General features: G+C 47.7%; 1 protein-coding gene across 2 annotated transcripts in view; it reads right to left on the bottom strand.

Annotated features, from left to right (window-relative positions):
• RNF128 (ring finger protein 128) overlaps positions 1–14,980 on the bottom strand; it is a 52,662-nt gene extending 37,682 nt beyond the window's left edge. Inside the window, exon 1 of one of the 2 annotated variants that reach the window (XM_070952010.1) lies at positions 14,703–14,980. In XM_070952010.1, coding sequence (XP_070808111.1) covers positions 14,703–14,952 — 250 coding nt within the window. In that variant the 5' untranslated portion in view covers positions 14,953–14,980. Of the gene's footprint in view, positions 1–522; positions 981–14,702 lie in introns of those variants that run through there. The other variant, XM_070952009.1, reaches the window with a different exon arrangement.
• Positions 14,981–15,003: the final 23 nt, after the last annotated feature.

Below are 15,003 nucleotides of genomic sequence, written 5' to 3'. Positions count from 1 at the left end.
GGAGAGGAAGACAGACCCCCCCTACCCCACCAGCTTCCCCAGAGCCCCATCATCCCCAGCTGGGCCAAGGGGAGACCCCCCCCACCAGCTTCGTTAGAGCTCCATCATCCCCAGCTTGGCTAAGGCGAAGCCGAGAAGGCAGACCCACGCACTCACCCCCCCCCCCGTCTCCCCTAGAGCCCCATCATCCCCCGCGGAGCCAAGGGGAAACCCACCCACCCCACCGGCTTCCCCAAAGCCCCATCATCCCCAGCGGGGCCAAGGGGAGACCCACCCCACCCCCCCACCGTCTCCCCTCGAGCCCCATCATCCCCAGCGGAGCCAAGGCGAAGCCGAGGGGCTTCGGGGCGAGGAAGACAGACCCCCCTCCCCTCCCAGAGGCCCATCATCCCCAGCGGGACCAAGTGGAGACTCTTTCCCCCCCCACGGTCTCCCCCCGAGCCCCATCATCCCCAGCGGAGTCCAAGGGAGGATGCCGAGGGGCTTCGGAAGCCAGACCCCTCCCCAGAGCCCCCTCCTCACCCGGGTGGGTCATGGTCTGGACCTCGGGGCCGGCGGCGCCGTCGTAGTTGAAGACGGCCACGGCCTGGGCTCGGAGCCGGGCGGCGGCGTTGATCTTGACGCTGAACATGCAGCCCCCTCCGCGCTGCACCAGGGCCACCCAGGGCCGGTCGGCGGGCGCCGCCGAGAAGTTGCTGCGGGGGCTGCAGGCGTTGAGACCCTCGCGGGCGTCCGGCGCCACCACCAGCCCGGCGGCCGGCCTGACCGGCGAGTCCTGCCCGAAGAGGCCGCTCTCGCCCGCGCTCCACGCCGACGAGTTGCTGCCCGGCAGGCGCCACGACACGTTCAGCCACGCCGTCCACACCGACTGAGCCCCCGCCGGGCACGGGCCCCCGCCGGCGCCGAAAGACAGCAGCAGCAGCAGCCCGGCCAGCAGCGGCGACAACCACGCCGCCAGAGCCGACCCCGCTCGCCGCATCGCCCGCTCCCCTCAGACGCCGCCGGCCGTCGCCTCAGGCAGCCTCTGCCGCCGCCGCCGCCGCGCGCGCGGGAGGGAGGGAGGGAGGGAGGGGGCGGTGCCTGCGCGGAGGGGCGGCGCTTGGAGGACACGCCCACTCCCCCCCCCGCTCCGACTGAGGCAGCCGGACAGAACGGGGGGGAGGGGGCGGCGCCTGCGCCTGGATGGGCGGTGCTTGGAGGACACGCCTCCACTCTTCCCCCTAACTCTGATTGAGACCATCGCCTCAGGTAGAAAGGGGGAGGCGACGCCTGAGTGAAGGGGCGGTGCTTGGAGGACACGCCCACTCCTTCAGGCCCCCCCTCTCCGACTGAAGGAGCCGGACAGAACGAGGGGGAGGGGGCGGTGCCTGCGCTGGATGGGCGGTGCTTGGAGGACACGCCTCCACTCTCCCCCCCCACTCCGATCGAGACCATCGCCTCAGGCAGAAAGGGGGGGCGGCGCCTGAGTGAAGGGGCGGTGCTTGGAGGACACGCCCACTCTCCTTCCCCCTCCCTCCGCTCCGACTGAGAGAGCCGGACAGAACGAGGGGGAGGGGGCGGCGCCTGAGTGAAGGGGCGGCGCTTGGAGGACACGCCCACTCTCCTTTCCCCCCCCTCCGATCGAGACCATCGCCTCAGGCAGAAAGGGGGGGCGGCGCCTGCGCGGAGGGGCGGCGCTTGGAGGACACGCCCACTCTCCTTTCCCCCCCTCCGCTCCGACTGAGGGAGCCGGACAGAACGAGGGGGAGGGGGCTGCACCTGAGTGAAGGGGCGGCGCTTGGAGGACACAGCTCCGCCCCCTTCCCCCCAGCCTGTCACCTCAGGCAGCTGGGGAGGCGGAGCCTGCATGAAGGGGCGGTGCTTGGAGGACACGCCCACTCCCCCCTCTGACCAAGGCCGTCCCCGGGCGAAGGGGGGGCAACACCTGCACTGGATAGGCAGCGCTTGGAGGACATGCCCACTCCCTCTCTGACCGAAGCCGTCGCCTTGGGCAGCAGGGGGGGGCGGCGCCTGCGTTGGATGGGCGGTGCTTGGAAGACACGCCCAATCCCTCCCGGACAAGTGGCTAAGGTAGACTTCACCTGGCCGCCTGTGGCCTGCCTAAGGATTCTGAGAGTCCTAGTTTCTGGGGCAGCAAGACAAATTGTTCCTGCCGCCAAGGCTTTTGCAGAGAATCGGTAGCCCCCGACTTGCGAACAGTTCATTTAGTGACCGTTCCCAAGTCACGACGGCGTTAAAAGAAGGAACTTAGGGCCGTTTTTCACACTTACGACCGTTGCGGCATCCCCGTGGTCACGTGATCAACATTCAGCCTCTTGGCAACGGACTCGTATTTGTGATGGTTGCAGGGTCACATGATCCCCCCGCTTTTTTTTGCGACCTCCTGACCAGCAAAGTCAACGGGGACACCTGATTCACTTAACAACCATGTTCCTAACCTAACCACCTCAGCGATTCGCTTCATGTTTGTGGGGCGAAACTCACTTAAGCAAATGTCTCACTCAGCAACGGAACTTTTGGCCTTTGATTGTGGTCGTAAGTCGAGGACTACCTGTGTTTGGTGCTTTCTGAGCATCTGGGTTTGCCTTGAAGACGTTTCATTACCTGCCTGGGTAAACTCATCAGGGCTGGTGAGGGTGGAGTTTGCTCTTTGTTGAAGACCGGGACATGTACAGGCATTGATGTTACCTAGCTTGGGTAAAGAAACGTCTACAAGGAAACAAGCAAGCTCAGAGAGCACTAAGCGCCCCACGCTCTTCTTCCTCCTCTTCCTCTCCACACACCCCACTTTCTTCCAACACGGATGATGTTACCTAGATGGGTCATGAAAGGCCTCCAAGGAAACAAAACAAGCTCAGAGAACACCAAGGACCCCCTCGTTTCAACCCTGAGCTACGCAAATATTCTCCTCTATTGGTAACACATAAATCTCTGGCAACCAACAGCCAGATAAGCAAGGATTGACACCAGACAAATAAAAGAAGCAGAAAGCCCATGCTCTAATTCAGGAACTACGGTACTAAGGAGAAAAACCGCACCAAGGTTAGCCTGACAAGCAAACGGAGCAAACCACTCGCTTGCATTGATGATGTTACCTAATCAGGAAACGAAAAATCTGCCAGTAAACGACCAAGCTCAGAAAGTGGTGAGGACTCCACAGTCCAAACTGGAGATACGGATGTGCCAAAGGTGCTTTTTTTCCCCAAGAGGCAACTGGACTGCCTGGTTTTTATTTTATTTATTTATTTATTTTATTGGTTCGATTTATATGCCGCCCTTCTCCGGAGACTCAGGGCGGCTTACAATGCGTTAAGCAATAGCCTTCATACTTTTTGTATATACCTTCTTAGTAGGGCTTTCGGGCCTCCCTAAGCTGTGTTCTTTTTTATACAAAGTCAGCTTATTGCCCCCACAATCCGGGTCCTCATTTGACCTACCTCGGAAGGATGGAAGGCTGAGCCAACCTTGAGCCTGGTGAGATTTGAACTCACAGTAATTGCAGGCAGCTGGTGCTACTTAACAGTACTTACAGTGCTGCGCCACCAAGGCTCTTTGAAGATGTTCTGCTTCTTATCCAAGAAGCTTCTTCAGAGCTGAAGATGTTTCACTTCTTGGATGAGAAGTGAAACGTCTTCAAAGAAAAAGAAAAACAACAAAACCAGAAAGTCCATTTGCCTCTTGAAAAAAAGGGACAGCCATGACCTGGATGACTTGAGAATCTCCGTAACCACCGAGCTACGGATATTCTCTATCGAAATTCATTTCCGTAAGTTTTGGACACACGATGGCCAAAACCTCTGGAGAAGGCTCTCACGCTGGGAAAGGTGGTTAAGAAAATAAAGAGCCAGAAACTATTGAAATGTGCAATCGAAAAATAAAAATAAAATCCATTTTATCGATCCCGAAATGACAATCGTCCTCAATTTACAACCACAACTGGGATTGAAATGTCAGCCACGAAGTGATGCAGTTACTGAGTTGCACCCAATTGTGTGACCTTTTGTGTTGTGAATCACAATGACCCCAGGGTATTGCAACCGTCATAAATGCGTGCAGGTTGCCAAGCTCCCGAATTTTGGATTGTGTAACCATGGAAATGTTGCGATGTAGATGGTAAGTGTGAGAGAACTAGTCGTAAGTCACTTTTTTCCAGTGCGGTCATAACTTCAAATGGTCGTTAAACAAATGTCGTAAATCAAAGACGACGTGTACGGTGCTTTTATCGGAGTACAAAACCTAAGAGATTCTGGAAACTTACTGAAAAAAATAAAGAAAGAAAGAAAACGCTCCAATACGTGGGAGCTGGGAATTGTGAGTAATGCGATGCCATTATTAATACATCTGAAAGAGAGAGTTTAACTATTTTTAAAAGAGGTAAGAGGACAAGGGTGGAATCTTCACTCTGGAAAAAAAAAAATGAAAAGAGAAGTTTCATTCATGGTGTTGGAAAAATGGGGCAGGGAAATTCCATCTGATAACATTCAATTCAGCTTTGAATTGTATTTGCAGAGAACTAATCTGGCTGTGCACCGCCCTGAGTCCACCAGGAGAAGGGCGGTATACAAATTTAAATAATAAATAAATAAATAATCTAGGCCATTCTAAGCTCTTGTCCATAAAGCTGCCTTTCCCAATTTAGCAGCGTCCCTGGCCTGCAGTCTGGAGTGGGCTTTCCTCCTTAACATACAGGTCATTAAAGCTCCATTAAAGAATAATTCATAGAAGTCGTCTTCTTCCTCCTCTTCTCCTCCTCCTCCCTTCACAGATTAACAAAGTTGGAAGGGATCTTGTAGGACATCTAGTCCAACCCTCTGCCTATGCAGGAGATCCTACACCATTTCTGACTGATGGCAGTCCAGTCTCTTCTTGAGAGCTTCCAGTGATGAAGCTCCCACAACTTCTGAAGGCAACTTCTCTTCCACCGGTTGATTGTTCTCACTGTCAGAAAATTTCTCCTTATTTCTAGGTTGAATCTCTTCTTGATCAGTTTCCATCCATTATTCGTTGTCTGGCCTTCAGATGCTTTAGAGAATAGCTTGACTCCCTTTCTTTCTGTGGCAGCCCCTCAAGTATTGGAAGACTGCTATCATGTCTCCCCTGGTCCTTCTCTTCACTAGACTAGCCAGGCCCACTTCCTGCAACCGTTCATCATATGTTTTAGTCTCCGTCTCCTCCATCTCTCTTCTTCTTCTTTACCTTCTCCTTCTTTCTTCTGAGAAAGCATTGCTGGTAAAGGACATGGGCTATGGTGGGATGTGTCATGGAGGCATGGCCTATCTCCCGGTGCTTCAAGCTTTCAAAGAAAACACAGGAGGCTCAGTTAAATAGGTCACAGAGGTGGCGCTGTTTGATTAAGCAAGCGGATTGGGGCTTTGCTCGGCGCTCCAAATTATGAATAATTGGGCCAGGATGTCGACATTCTGTCACCAAAGGTTCTCAATTAGGGTTGGAGAAGATAAGAACTTAGGCAAAGAAGCTCCACCTTTCTGAAATGAGCAAACCTGGACAAGAACCGGATGGAAGGCTACTCATCTGCTGCCATTTGAAACGACGGCCTCGTTCAATAAAGTGCATTGTGCTGATATCTTTCTCGCCTATTGTGCTACATCAGAGGTGCCCAAACTTGGCAGCTTTAAGACTTGTGGACTTCAACTCCCAGAATTCTCCAGCCAGCATAGCTGGAGAGTTGAAGTCCACAAGTCTTAAAGCTGCCAAGTTTGAAGACCTCTGTACTATATGTACACAGCTATAGATGTCCAGGTCAGTATGGATTCTGGGTGTTGACGTTCACACATCTTAAAAGTTGCCAAGGTTGAGAAACCCTGACTCTAGATCAGGGGTCAGCAACCTGCGGCCCTGGAGCCGCATGTGGCTCTTTTATGCCTTTGCTGCGGCTCCTTGTTGCTGGTCGGCTCTACAATTGATAGAGCTTTCGGTTAGGACAGGTAGAGGAAAAAGGATGCTGTGCTAGGAAGAGACTCTATGGTGGGGGAACGGGACTTCCGGTCAGCAGAGGAAAAAGGACGCCGTGCTAGGAGGAGACTATAATGGGGGAACTGGACTTTCGGTCGGCTCCAGAATTGAACGGGGGCTTCCGGTTAGGACTTTTGTGTCTCTGAGTGTTTAAGGTTGCCGATCCCTGCTCTAGATCAACATCTCTCAAGCTGGCCTGCTCCAGATATGTTGAGGTTACTTCCTCAGAAGATTATAGCTGATGGAGATTCTAGGTGCTGTAGATTTAGGACAACTGGGAGATTCCAAACTCTGGAAAGTTTTATTCATTCTTTTAATAAATCCGTTCCTTTTCTAGGAAATGGTAACAAGGAAGCTCCTGGCAATTTATTTCTAGTTTCCATTCTATGCAAATTCTGCATCACACAGAAAAGGCTTTGCCTTCTACAATACAAGTTAGTGACCTGTAAATTTGATGCAATCGTAACTACCATAACAATGTAATAGTAATAATAATGTGACAGGTGGAAAAAAAATGTTGGCTTCGTTTTCCAGGTTCTGAAATGCTAAAAACCCAAATGCCACCTCTGAAAAATGCGTAAATTCCCCACAAGAATGAATGAAAACCACATCAAAATACATTAAATACATAATGAGAAGCGGTCGTTGTGTTTTCTCACAATAAACACAAGGTCTCGGTGCCCTAAAAACAACTCCCTGGGATTTCACATCTCAAGAACCCTTGCCTGGGAGAGTTTGCTCTAGATTTGTTTGACTTTTCAAAGAACTTAAATAAAGATTTTGATTTGTGTAATTTTCCTTGGGCAACGTAGAGAGGAACAATGTTGGACCTTATTAGCTAGGTAATAAAAATGTACTTTTCAAATAAATGAATTAGCTTGGAGGAAAAATTAGCATTAGTTGAATATTAATGGTTCCAGTCTTTTTTCCATCTGCAGACAAGACAGCATTTCTTGAGCTACAGATGAAAGGTAACAAGAAGACAGGATAAGAGATGACAAAATCTGTTTCAGACAAAGGGTTTTGGGTTCGTGGAAAGGGGAGGGGGGGTTTCCAAGCTGGATTTCACCCTTGGAAGTAAGAAATAACTTGTCATTTACTCACAAATGTCAGCTGAGAGCAATCGGTATGGAGCAATACATTAAACATTTCATGGTGAAAGTCCCAGATTTAAACCCCAGCTCCAAATAAACTGGATAACCTCAAAACCTCTATTTAGGATTGAGCCGAGGACTTGGGAAATCACACTTACGGGTTCAAATATCATGTCAAAAGGACAAATTTGATCTGTTTGGCTTGCTTTGATCTTATGTCAACCGTATGTCTCCGACCCGCTCCGCACACTTGATTCAACAAAACACAGCTTAGTGTAATATGGGAAACTATTCGTGAGATGAAAGTTGCCTCCATACCTCCCTCTAACCTTTGTTTTATTCTGTTTTTTTTTTCCTTTTCTTCTGTTCCTTTCCCAAACTTTGCACTGTCAATCTCTTACGGAAGGAAGAAAGAATCAATTCTATCCAGGGTGCAGCAGCACTGCAACACAAAGAAGCAACAATTATCATCAGATTCTTCGTAGACCAGAAGAAAACAAATGTGTATGAATTTCAATGGAAAGGAAAGTGCCCAGACATGTTCAGGCAGAAATACTGTTATATCATTCAGTAGGGTCTTTCCTGGAGTTTGGCTGACTTTCTATTTGCTGGGAATGAATCAGAAAAAGGCATTTCCCTTCCTTTTTTAAGGGAGCTGATTACACAAGATTGGAGGTCTGGGGTTTTTCATATGATCAGGGAGTGTGACACAGGACCCAGCTCAGAAGCATCAAGCTACTGATAATCTGCAAAAAGGGAAAACATGTCTAGACAGGTCAAAGCCCGTTATACAAACAACGAATATAGACATGGCACAACTTGAGGTCCACCCAAGAAGAGGTCTTTAAATGAAAATGGAAAACCGCAAGGCTGTTCATTAGATCGAAGTATGAAATTCTTAATATTTATGGCCTTAACTCCAAGGGTTAATGGGTCATCTTGCTTATAGCTAAGTGTTGTATCTTATGATTCTTGATGAATGTTTTTTTTTTCTTTTTATGTACACTGAGAGCAGATGCACCAAAGACAAATTCCTTGGGTGTTAAATCACACTTGGCCAATAAAGAATTCTATTCTATTCTTTACTTATAACGAAGGCTGGAAGGTGAAGAAAGAGCTGAGCTGAGCTCCTACTGACTACACACACATGAAGAATATCCACATAGTTTTCTTGGCAATACATGAATTGTGCGTCATTGCCACCTTCTGATATGTATCTGTAACTTCCCAATTTAGTGTGCCATTCTGGAAGTTTCTGATGGCTTCTCAACTAAACACTTAACCAGGTCTCAACCTGTTTAAGATTTGGTCAGTTAGGTACTGGATAACTGTTTTTTTTTAATATGGTGTATTTTCTAATACATTCGATGATGTTACACGACGGATAGGAAGCCAGGGTGATTCTGATTGACATGGCTGAAAATGTTTTGTTTACCTGGAATCAAGCTGCACTTTGGAACACAGAACATGGGAAGTTAGCCGTGCGCAAGGTCAGGTGATCCGTGACGATTGTCCAGAAGCACCAGGCCAGAGGGTACATCATTCAGGAAATATCAAACATTAATTTCTATTTGAAAACCTAGAACATGATTAATAGAACGAATACGAGCAATTCTTAACTTAAAGCCCAATTGAGGTGGAAATTTCTGTTGCTGAGCGAGACGGTTGGGAACTTAGTTGTGCTCCGTTTTACGACCTTTCTTGCCACAGTTGTTCTACAGACAGTCCTCGACTTACAAACGGTTCATTTAGTGACCGTTCAGTTACAATGTCACTGAAAAAATGGGACTTGTGACTGTTTTAGCATCCCCATGGACACATGATTCACATTCGGATGCTTGGCGACCAACTCACATTTATGACAGTTGCAGTGTCCTAGGGGTTACGTGATCGTTTTTTTGCGACCTTCTGACAATTCGCTTGTCGTATTTCAGCGATGACATTCAAACTTTTTGCACCTGACAGCTTGGGATGAAAAGATGGTTGCTGAGTCCTTTTGTACCAGTTGTGCATGTTTTGGTACCGCTCAGCTATTTTATTACTCCAGCATTCACTTCCTTGAATCGGCTAAAATAAATGTTCTTTATTCGTTGTTGTTCTGGTGTGGGATTTGTATGTCCATTACATTTTTATAATGGCTTGCACCTAAGAAATATTCCTATCCAGGTATAACAACAAGCCAGAGACTGCAAGGCTGATGGGTAAGAATGTTAATAGAATAACTAGGAACTGAAAAGGAGAATCAGAGAAAAAAAAAAACATGGAGAGAATTGAAAGTGCAAAGAAGGGAAGAAAAACTGGGGAAGCGAATTGCTTCCTCGATTCTGCCTGTCATCTGCTGACCAATCTATGATATTGAAAAAGAACAATACAGTTTCTGTGGGGAACTAATTTGTGTGATTACAGGCAGGAGATTTTTTTGGAATGTGGGCATTTGGCTTGGTGTGCACAATTAAAAGTTGGCCAGCTGGGGGCACTATTGTTCCAGGATAGATAAAGAACTGTGCCTTGGATTTTTACAATTCCATTAAGTTTGTTTCTACTATAAGCCCAGTGAATTCAGAACAGGCTTCTTTCTGTTCTCTTTTTCATGTCTCTATCATTTCCGAAGACATAGGACCAATTCTCAGAATGAATTGGTTACAGAATCCCTCTTGATCAAAAACTAGTTTTCTTTTATGCTTGAAATGTCTGATTTTCCAGAGCATTCTGGTCACAAGCAGTAAGTAAGGCAGTTTATACAGTATTCACAAATGTACTCTGTGATGATTGCCTGTGCTAACCTGGATATATATCAAATCACATCTTTATTACAACCAGAGACCAGCATAAACCTGGACACATAAGCAGAGGAAAATCAGGAGGAGGTTTAGTAGCGCCTTTTCCAACCAACCAGTTTTAGTAAAAAGGCATTCGGTTTTGATGAGTTACAGCTTGCTCCATCAGATGCTTGAAATGGCTGAATTGATATAGGATTCAAATTGGGATTTATAAGCCAGATTATTTTGTCGTTCCAAAACAGCTTTTTAAAAATCCGTAATGGGAATGCTTGGCAAGATGAGCGTGCTCTGATATTTCTCTCTGCCCGGATTGTTTTGAGACTTGAGCTAAAAAAAAAAATAATTAAACTCCATTTATTCTTTGCAGGCTTCCCGAATAATGTGGTGTTTATGTGTCCGTTGTGCAGTGTTATCATGACATTGAGGAAATTGACTCGTGCTGTGGATAGGAAGGCTAAGGTTGATGGTGGGTGGAAGTGATTGAGGTCTTGATGGAATCTGATGATTCTTCTCCCATGGATCTCATCGATGAGTGTCACCAATGAATCCCAATTAAACGAAGGATTTCCAGATTTAAAAATTGAAAAAGCATTGTTGAAAAACCAGCTACGAAGATACCGGCATCCCGTGAAATCATGCGTGTGCCCTTATTTACAGATAAACCCAACCTCCTTGGCACCAGGGTGAAAACTATAACGGACACACAAACAACGACGTTTTACAGAAAACCTACAGATCACCATGGAGACCATACGCACGCGCTTCCAAGATTCTGCCCAGAATGCATCACACCAAATCAATTTTCCATAGGTTTTTACTCTTATGCGTTTGCTCTGACCCATTTGACAAAGAGATGCTCAACTGATGGAATTAATCCAGGCAGTCAGGAGACTGAACAATCCGCCCAACAAGATCAATAGACTGATCAATAGAAGCAAATTGATTCCTAGGGAGAACCTATTAAAAAAAAAACCAGAACAACAGAACACTCTTGGCTGTTATCTACATCTTACAGCTCGAGCCACTCAAAGGTGTTATTAATAAGTTTACAAATCATGCTGATATGGAAGCTGCATTTTCCTAGGCCCTAGGTGGCAGGACTATATTTGCATACTGAGCCCAACCTGAAATGAGATTCTCATAAACAACCCCAGAAGAATGAATGATGCTACTAACATGGGAAACAACTTTGGGTTAGCTAAACAAAGGGGTCTATTTAATTCTCATCTTTACCAGCAGCACCATCACAGACCTCTGAAGACTAGGTAAAGGTAAAGGGTTCCCTTGCACATATGTGCTCGTCGTTCCTGACTCTAGGGGGCGGTGCTCATCTCCGTTTCAAAGCCGAAGAGCCAGCGCTGTCCGAAGACGTCTCCGTGGTCATGTGGCCGGCATGACTCAACGCCAAAGGTGCATGGACCGCTGTTCCCTTCCCACCAAAGGTGGTCCCTATTTTTCTACTTGCATTTTTTATGTGCTTTTGAACTGCTAGGTTGGCAGAAGCCGGGATAAGGAACGGGAGCTCACCCCGTTACGCGGCGCTAGGGATTCGAACCACTGAACTGTCGACCTTTCGATTGACAAGCTCAGCATCTTAGCCACTGAACTAAGTTGGGTTTTTTTCCCCCATATTTCTCCCTCCAATGAGATTCACATCATCATCTGCCAGCCGTGGCTCTCTGAATTCTACCTGGAACTAATGTGTGCAGAGCAATCGATGGATAGAGGTTTGACATCACGACTCGAAACAAAGGCAAAAGAACACTAGTGTTCGACCCTTCGGAGACTCCATTAGAGATTACAAAGTACAGATTTCCAACAGTTCGTTTAGTGACCGTTTGAAGTTACAGCGGGACTGAAAAAAACGTGACTTTTCACACCTATGACCGTTTGCAGCATCCCCATGGTCACATGATTTACATTTGGATGCTTGACAACTGGCTCATTTTTATGATGATGATAGTGTCCCGGGGATCACATGATCCCCTTTTACGACTTTCTGACGACCAAAGTCAATGGCGGAAGCCAGATTCACTTAACCACCATGTTACTCACTTAACAAACGTGGCGAGGAAAAGTCGTAAAACGGGGCAAAACTCCCTTAACCAATGTCTCACTTAGAGACGTCCATTCTTGGCTCCATTGTGGTCCTAGGTCGAAGACTACCCGTATGAGCTGGTTTGGGAGAAAGACATTTGAGGAGCCCAACTGAGCAAGCGGTTGCTGAAGGTAAAAAGATTACAGGCTGTCTCAGGAGGATTTGACAAACACAATGGGTTTCCCACCCATTACGATGGTTAAATACTTGTGATCTCCTAGGTAATCTGCACAACCACACTGTCGCTTCCCCTTCTATCTGACTCGTCCCACTTTAGATCAGGTTTCAGTTACTCTATGCATCAGATGAAATGAGATGCCGCTTGCAAAAGCTTAATCAAATGTGCTAATCTGAAAGGGGCTACCAGACTCAAATTTTAAGACTCTCACGGACTGCCACACGTTTTCCCCCTATAACAGGGGTGTCAAACTCAAGGCCTGGGGGCTGGACCTGACCCACAGGGTGCTTAGATCTGACCCATGGGGCCACCCGGGAAACAGCAAAGGACCAGCCACGACAGCCTCCTGCTGCCCTCTGCCGGTGAAAACGGAGCTCTGCTTTCGCTGGCGGAGGGCTGCAGGAGGCCGTCGTGGCCAAAAACGGGGCCTGGGAGGGCCACCTCCGGAGCTCTGTTTTCGCTGGCAGAGGGACTATGGGCCAGTCCTTCGCTGTTTCCAGGGTGGCCCCGTAGGCCAGATCTAACCACCCTGTGGGCCAGATCAGTTTTCGCTGGCAGAGGGCTGCAGGAGGCCGTCATAGGCAAAAACGGAAACCAGAAGCCTGTTTTCGCTGGCAGAGCGCTCGGGCTACCACAGGTGCCCCCAATACGAGTGATGTCAAGCTGGCCACGCCCACTCTGGCCCCCGAGGTCAAACACAACCCTGATGCGGCCCTCAGTGAAATCGAGTTTGACATCCCTGCCCTGTAATATAAGATGGGGAAATATCACGCAGGAACCAAAAACATAGACCGAAGCACAGGCATTGGATTAAACGTCTTCCAGACTTATTGGGCTCAACCAAAACAAAAGCATCTCTGACACCAGAACCCTTGAATTCTTGCTTAAAGAAGAATTCGAAGTAAAAAAGTAAAAATGTTAAGTAAAAAACTTAAAAAGTTCTGCACTCAGCAAAGCCACTGAAAGCTATTCACGTGTCAATCATTAACTTCAGGTCAGGCTGAAACTGAGACAAAGGCCCGGCAGGTTATCTGCTACCACCACCAAAAGGGGGAAAAAAATGACCCCAAAGCATTCCTTTCTGCCATTTTGGTCTTCTGCATTTGATTGCAGAATTTAGCAGAAATATTTATACAACCCACGCCCCCTTCCAGAAAAATTCCCCAGAATTTTCCCAGAAAAATTCCCCAGAATTTCCCTCAAGGAAATTCACCGGGATACCAAAATTACTTGCTTCTTGGGAGAGAATTGGCAATTTTAATTTTTGGATAACTTTTCAGGGCAGATACGCTATCACTGAACATCTGTTGGCATGCAATGGGCCCTTTGTTGAGCCAGTTCTTTGTGTACCCTAGATCTGTGGACTAGACATTTTTAAAAACAACAACAAAACTGCAACAAAACTTCCGAGCGTACGCTCAAAACAAAAGGCTTCTCATCGTTAGAACAAGGGTTTTGGTCTATTCATCTCAAAGCCCCTTCCTCATTTCATCCCTTTTCCAACTTTTACTCTGCTTCAGCAGTGGAAATGATTAAATTAGGCTTCTGCTAAGCAGCCGCCAAGTCAAAACCCTCCATCAACGCAATGCACACCAGCCAGAGAGACATCAGTGGTGCAGATTTTCCTTTGGCTTGGTTTATGAAGAAATGAAGAGAGGAGGGGAGGGCAGGGGAGGGGAGGGGAGGAGAAACTTACGATGTACTTAGGGGAGTTAAGTCACCGGAAAACAAATATGGCTGCTGTTACCACTGGATGCAATTCTCGACACACTGGATAAAGAAAGCGCATAGCTCTGCACTCTTGGCGTTTATAAACAAAATTCAAAAGCACAAAAGACGATACGGGGAATGCCGGAGAAACCAGATAGCAAACTGCTTATTCTTGCCTTGCTGGTTCTTTGTACGAGTGCACATTTATATGCCTTATCCGAGGTCTTTTATTCATCTTCGCATGCTCCTCCTTGGGCATCACCTTCAACCAGACTTTTGAAAGGTAGCACGGGAAAACATGCACCTTTATTTGCGGGGTGTCCCCCCCTTCCCCCGTTATTTCAGAATGCTGCAACTCTACTAATAAATAAGCCCATCAAGGAGTTTCATCCTGATTTTTCAAGCCAAGCCCTTTCTATCTTTTATTTATTTATTATTAAATTTCTAACCGCCCGTCTTACCTAAAAGACTCTCACAAGTAATCTTGTTTGTTTGTTTTTAATCCCGTTTTTTTATTTTTTGGGGTGCAAGTCTCACCGAGTGTAAAAAATGTTCCCCAATGAACATGGCACTAACGTTCAGGCTGGCATAATAAAACCAACACAGAATCAACACAGGAAGCCTGTAATTCTATTCTAGTCTGATATTAGAAATTACCCCCAAAGCAGAAGAGGATAAAGTTACACAGCCTGTCCCTCTATACACACACACACACACACACACACACACACACTCTGTACCACCCAGAAGCTTCAGGCAGAACTCTGCTTCAAAGGTCAAAATCCACTCGCAAAAGACAAAAATCCTCACACGGTTTTCCTACCTAGGGACTATTAAAAAGCTCCCAGGCCCAACGGTTTAACACTTACCGGGATGTGCCATGTGGATTGTATTGTTGCCGTGCTTTGCGTAGTTATAGATGACCACGGCCGCCGCGCCCAGTCTGGCCGCCCGCTTAATCTTCTCCGTGAAGGTGCAGTTGCCTCTTGCGACGAGGGCAATCCAGGGCGACACCGCGGGGGCGAAATGCGTATCCCACGTGCAAGCTTGGAACTTGGAAGAGTTGGAAAGCACCACCAGCCCACGAGCCTCCGTCACGGGAGAATGCACGCCGAACATGCCGCACTCGCACCTGTTGTTGGTCGAGGTTCGGTTGAAAGTGTTGAAGTA

Source organism: Pituophis catenifer, unplaced genomic scaffold (assembly GCF_029215685.1).
Source record: "Pituophis catenifer annectens isolate HBS135680 unplaced genomic scaffold, rPitCat1.0.hap2 SCAF_11, whole genome shotgun sequence".
Taxonomy (NCBI): Eukaryota; Metazoa; Chordata; class Lepidosauria; order Squamata; family Colubridae; genus Pituophis; species Pituophis catenifer.
This window is presented reverse-complemented; position numbering and strand designations above follow the sequence as displayed.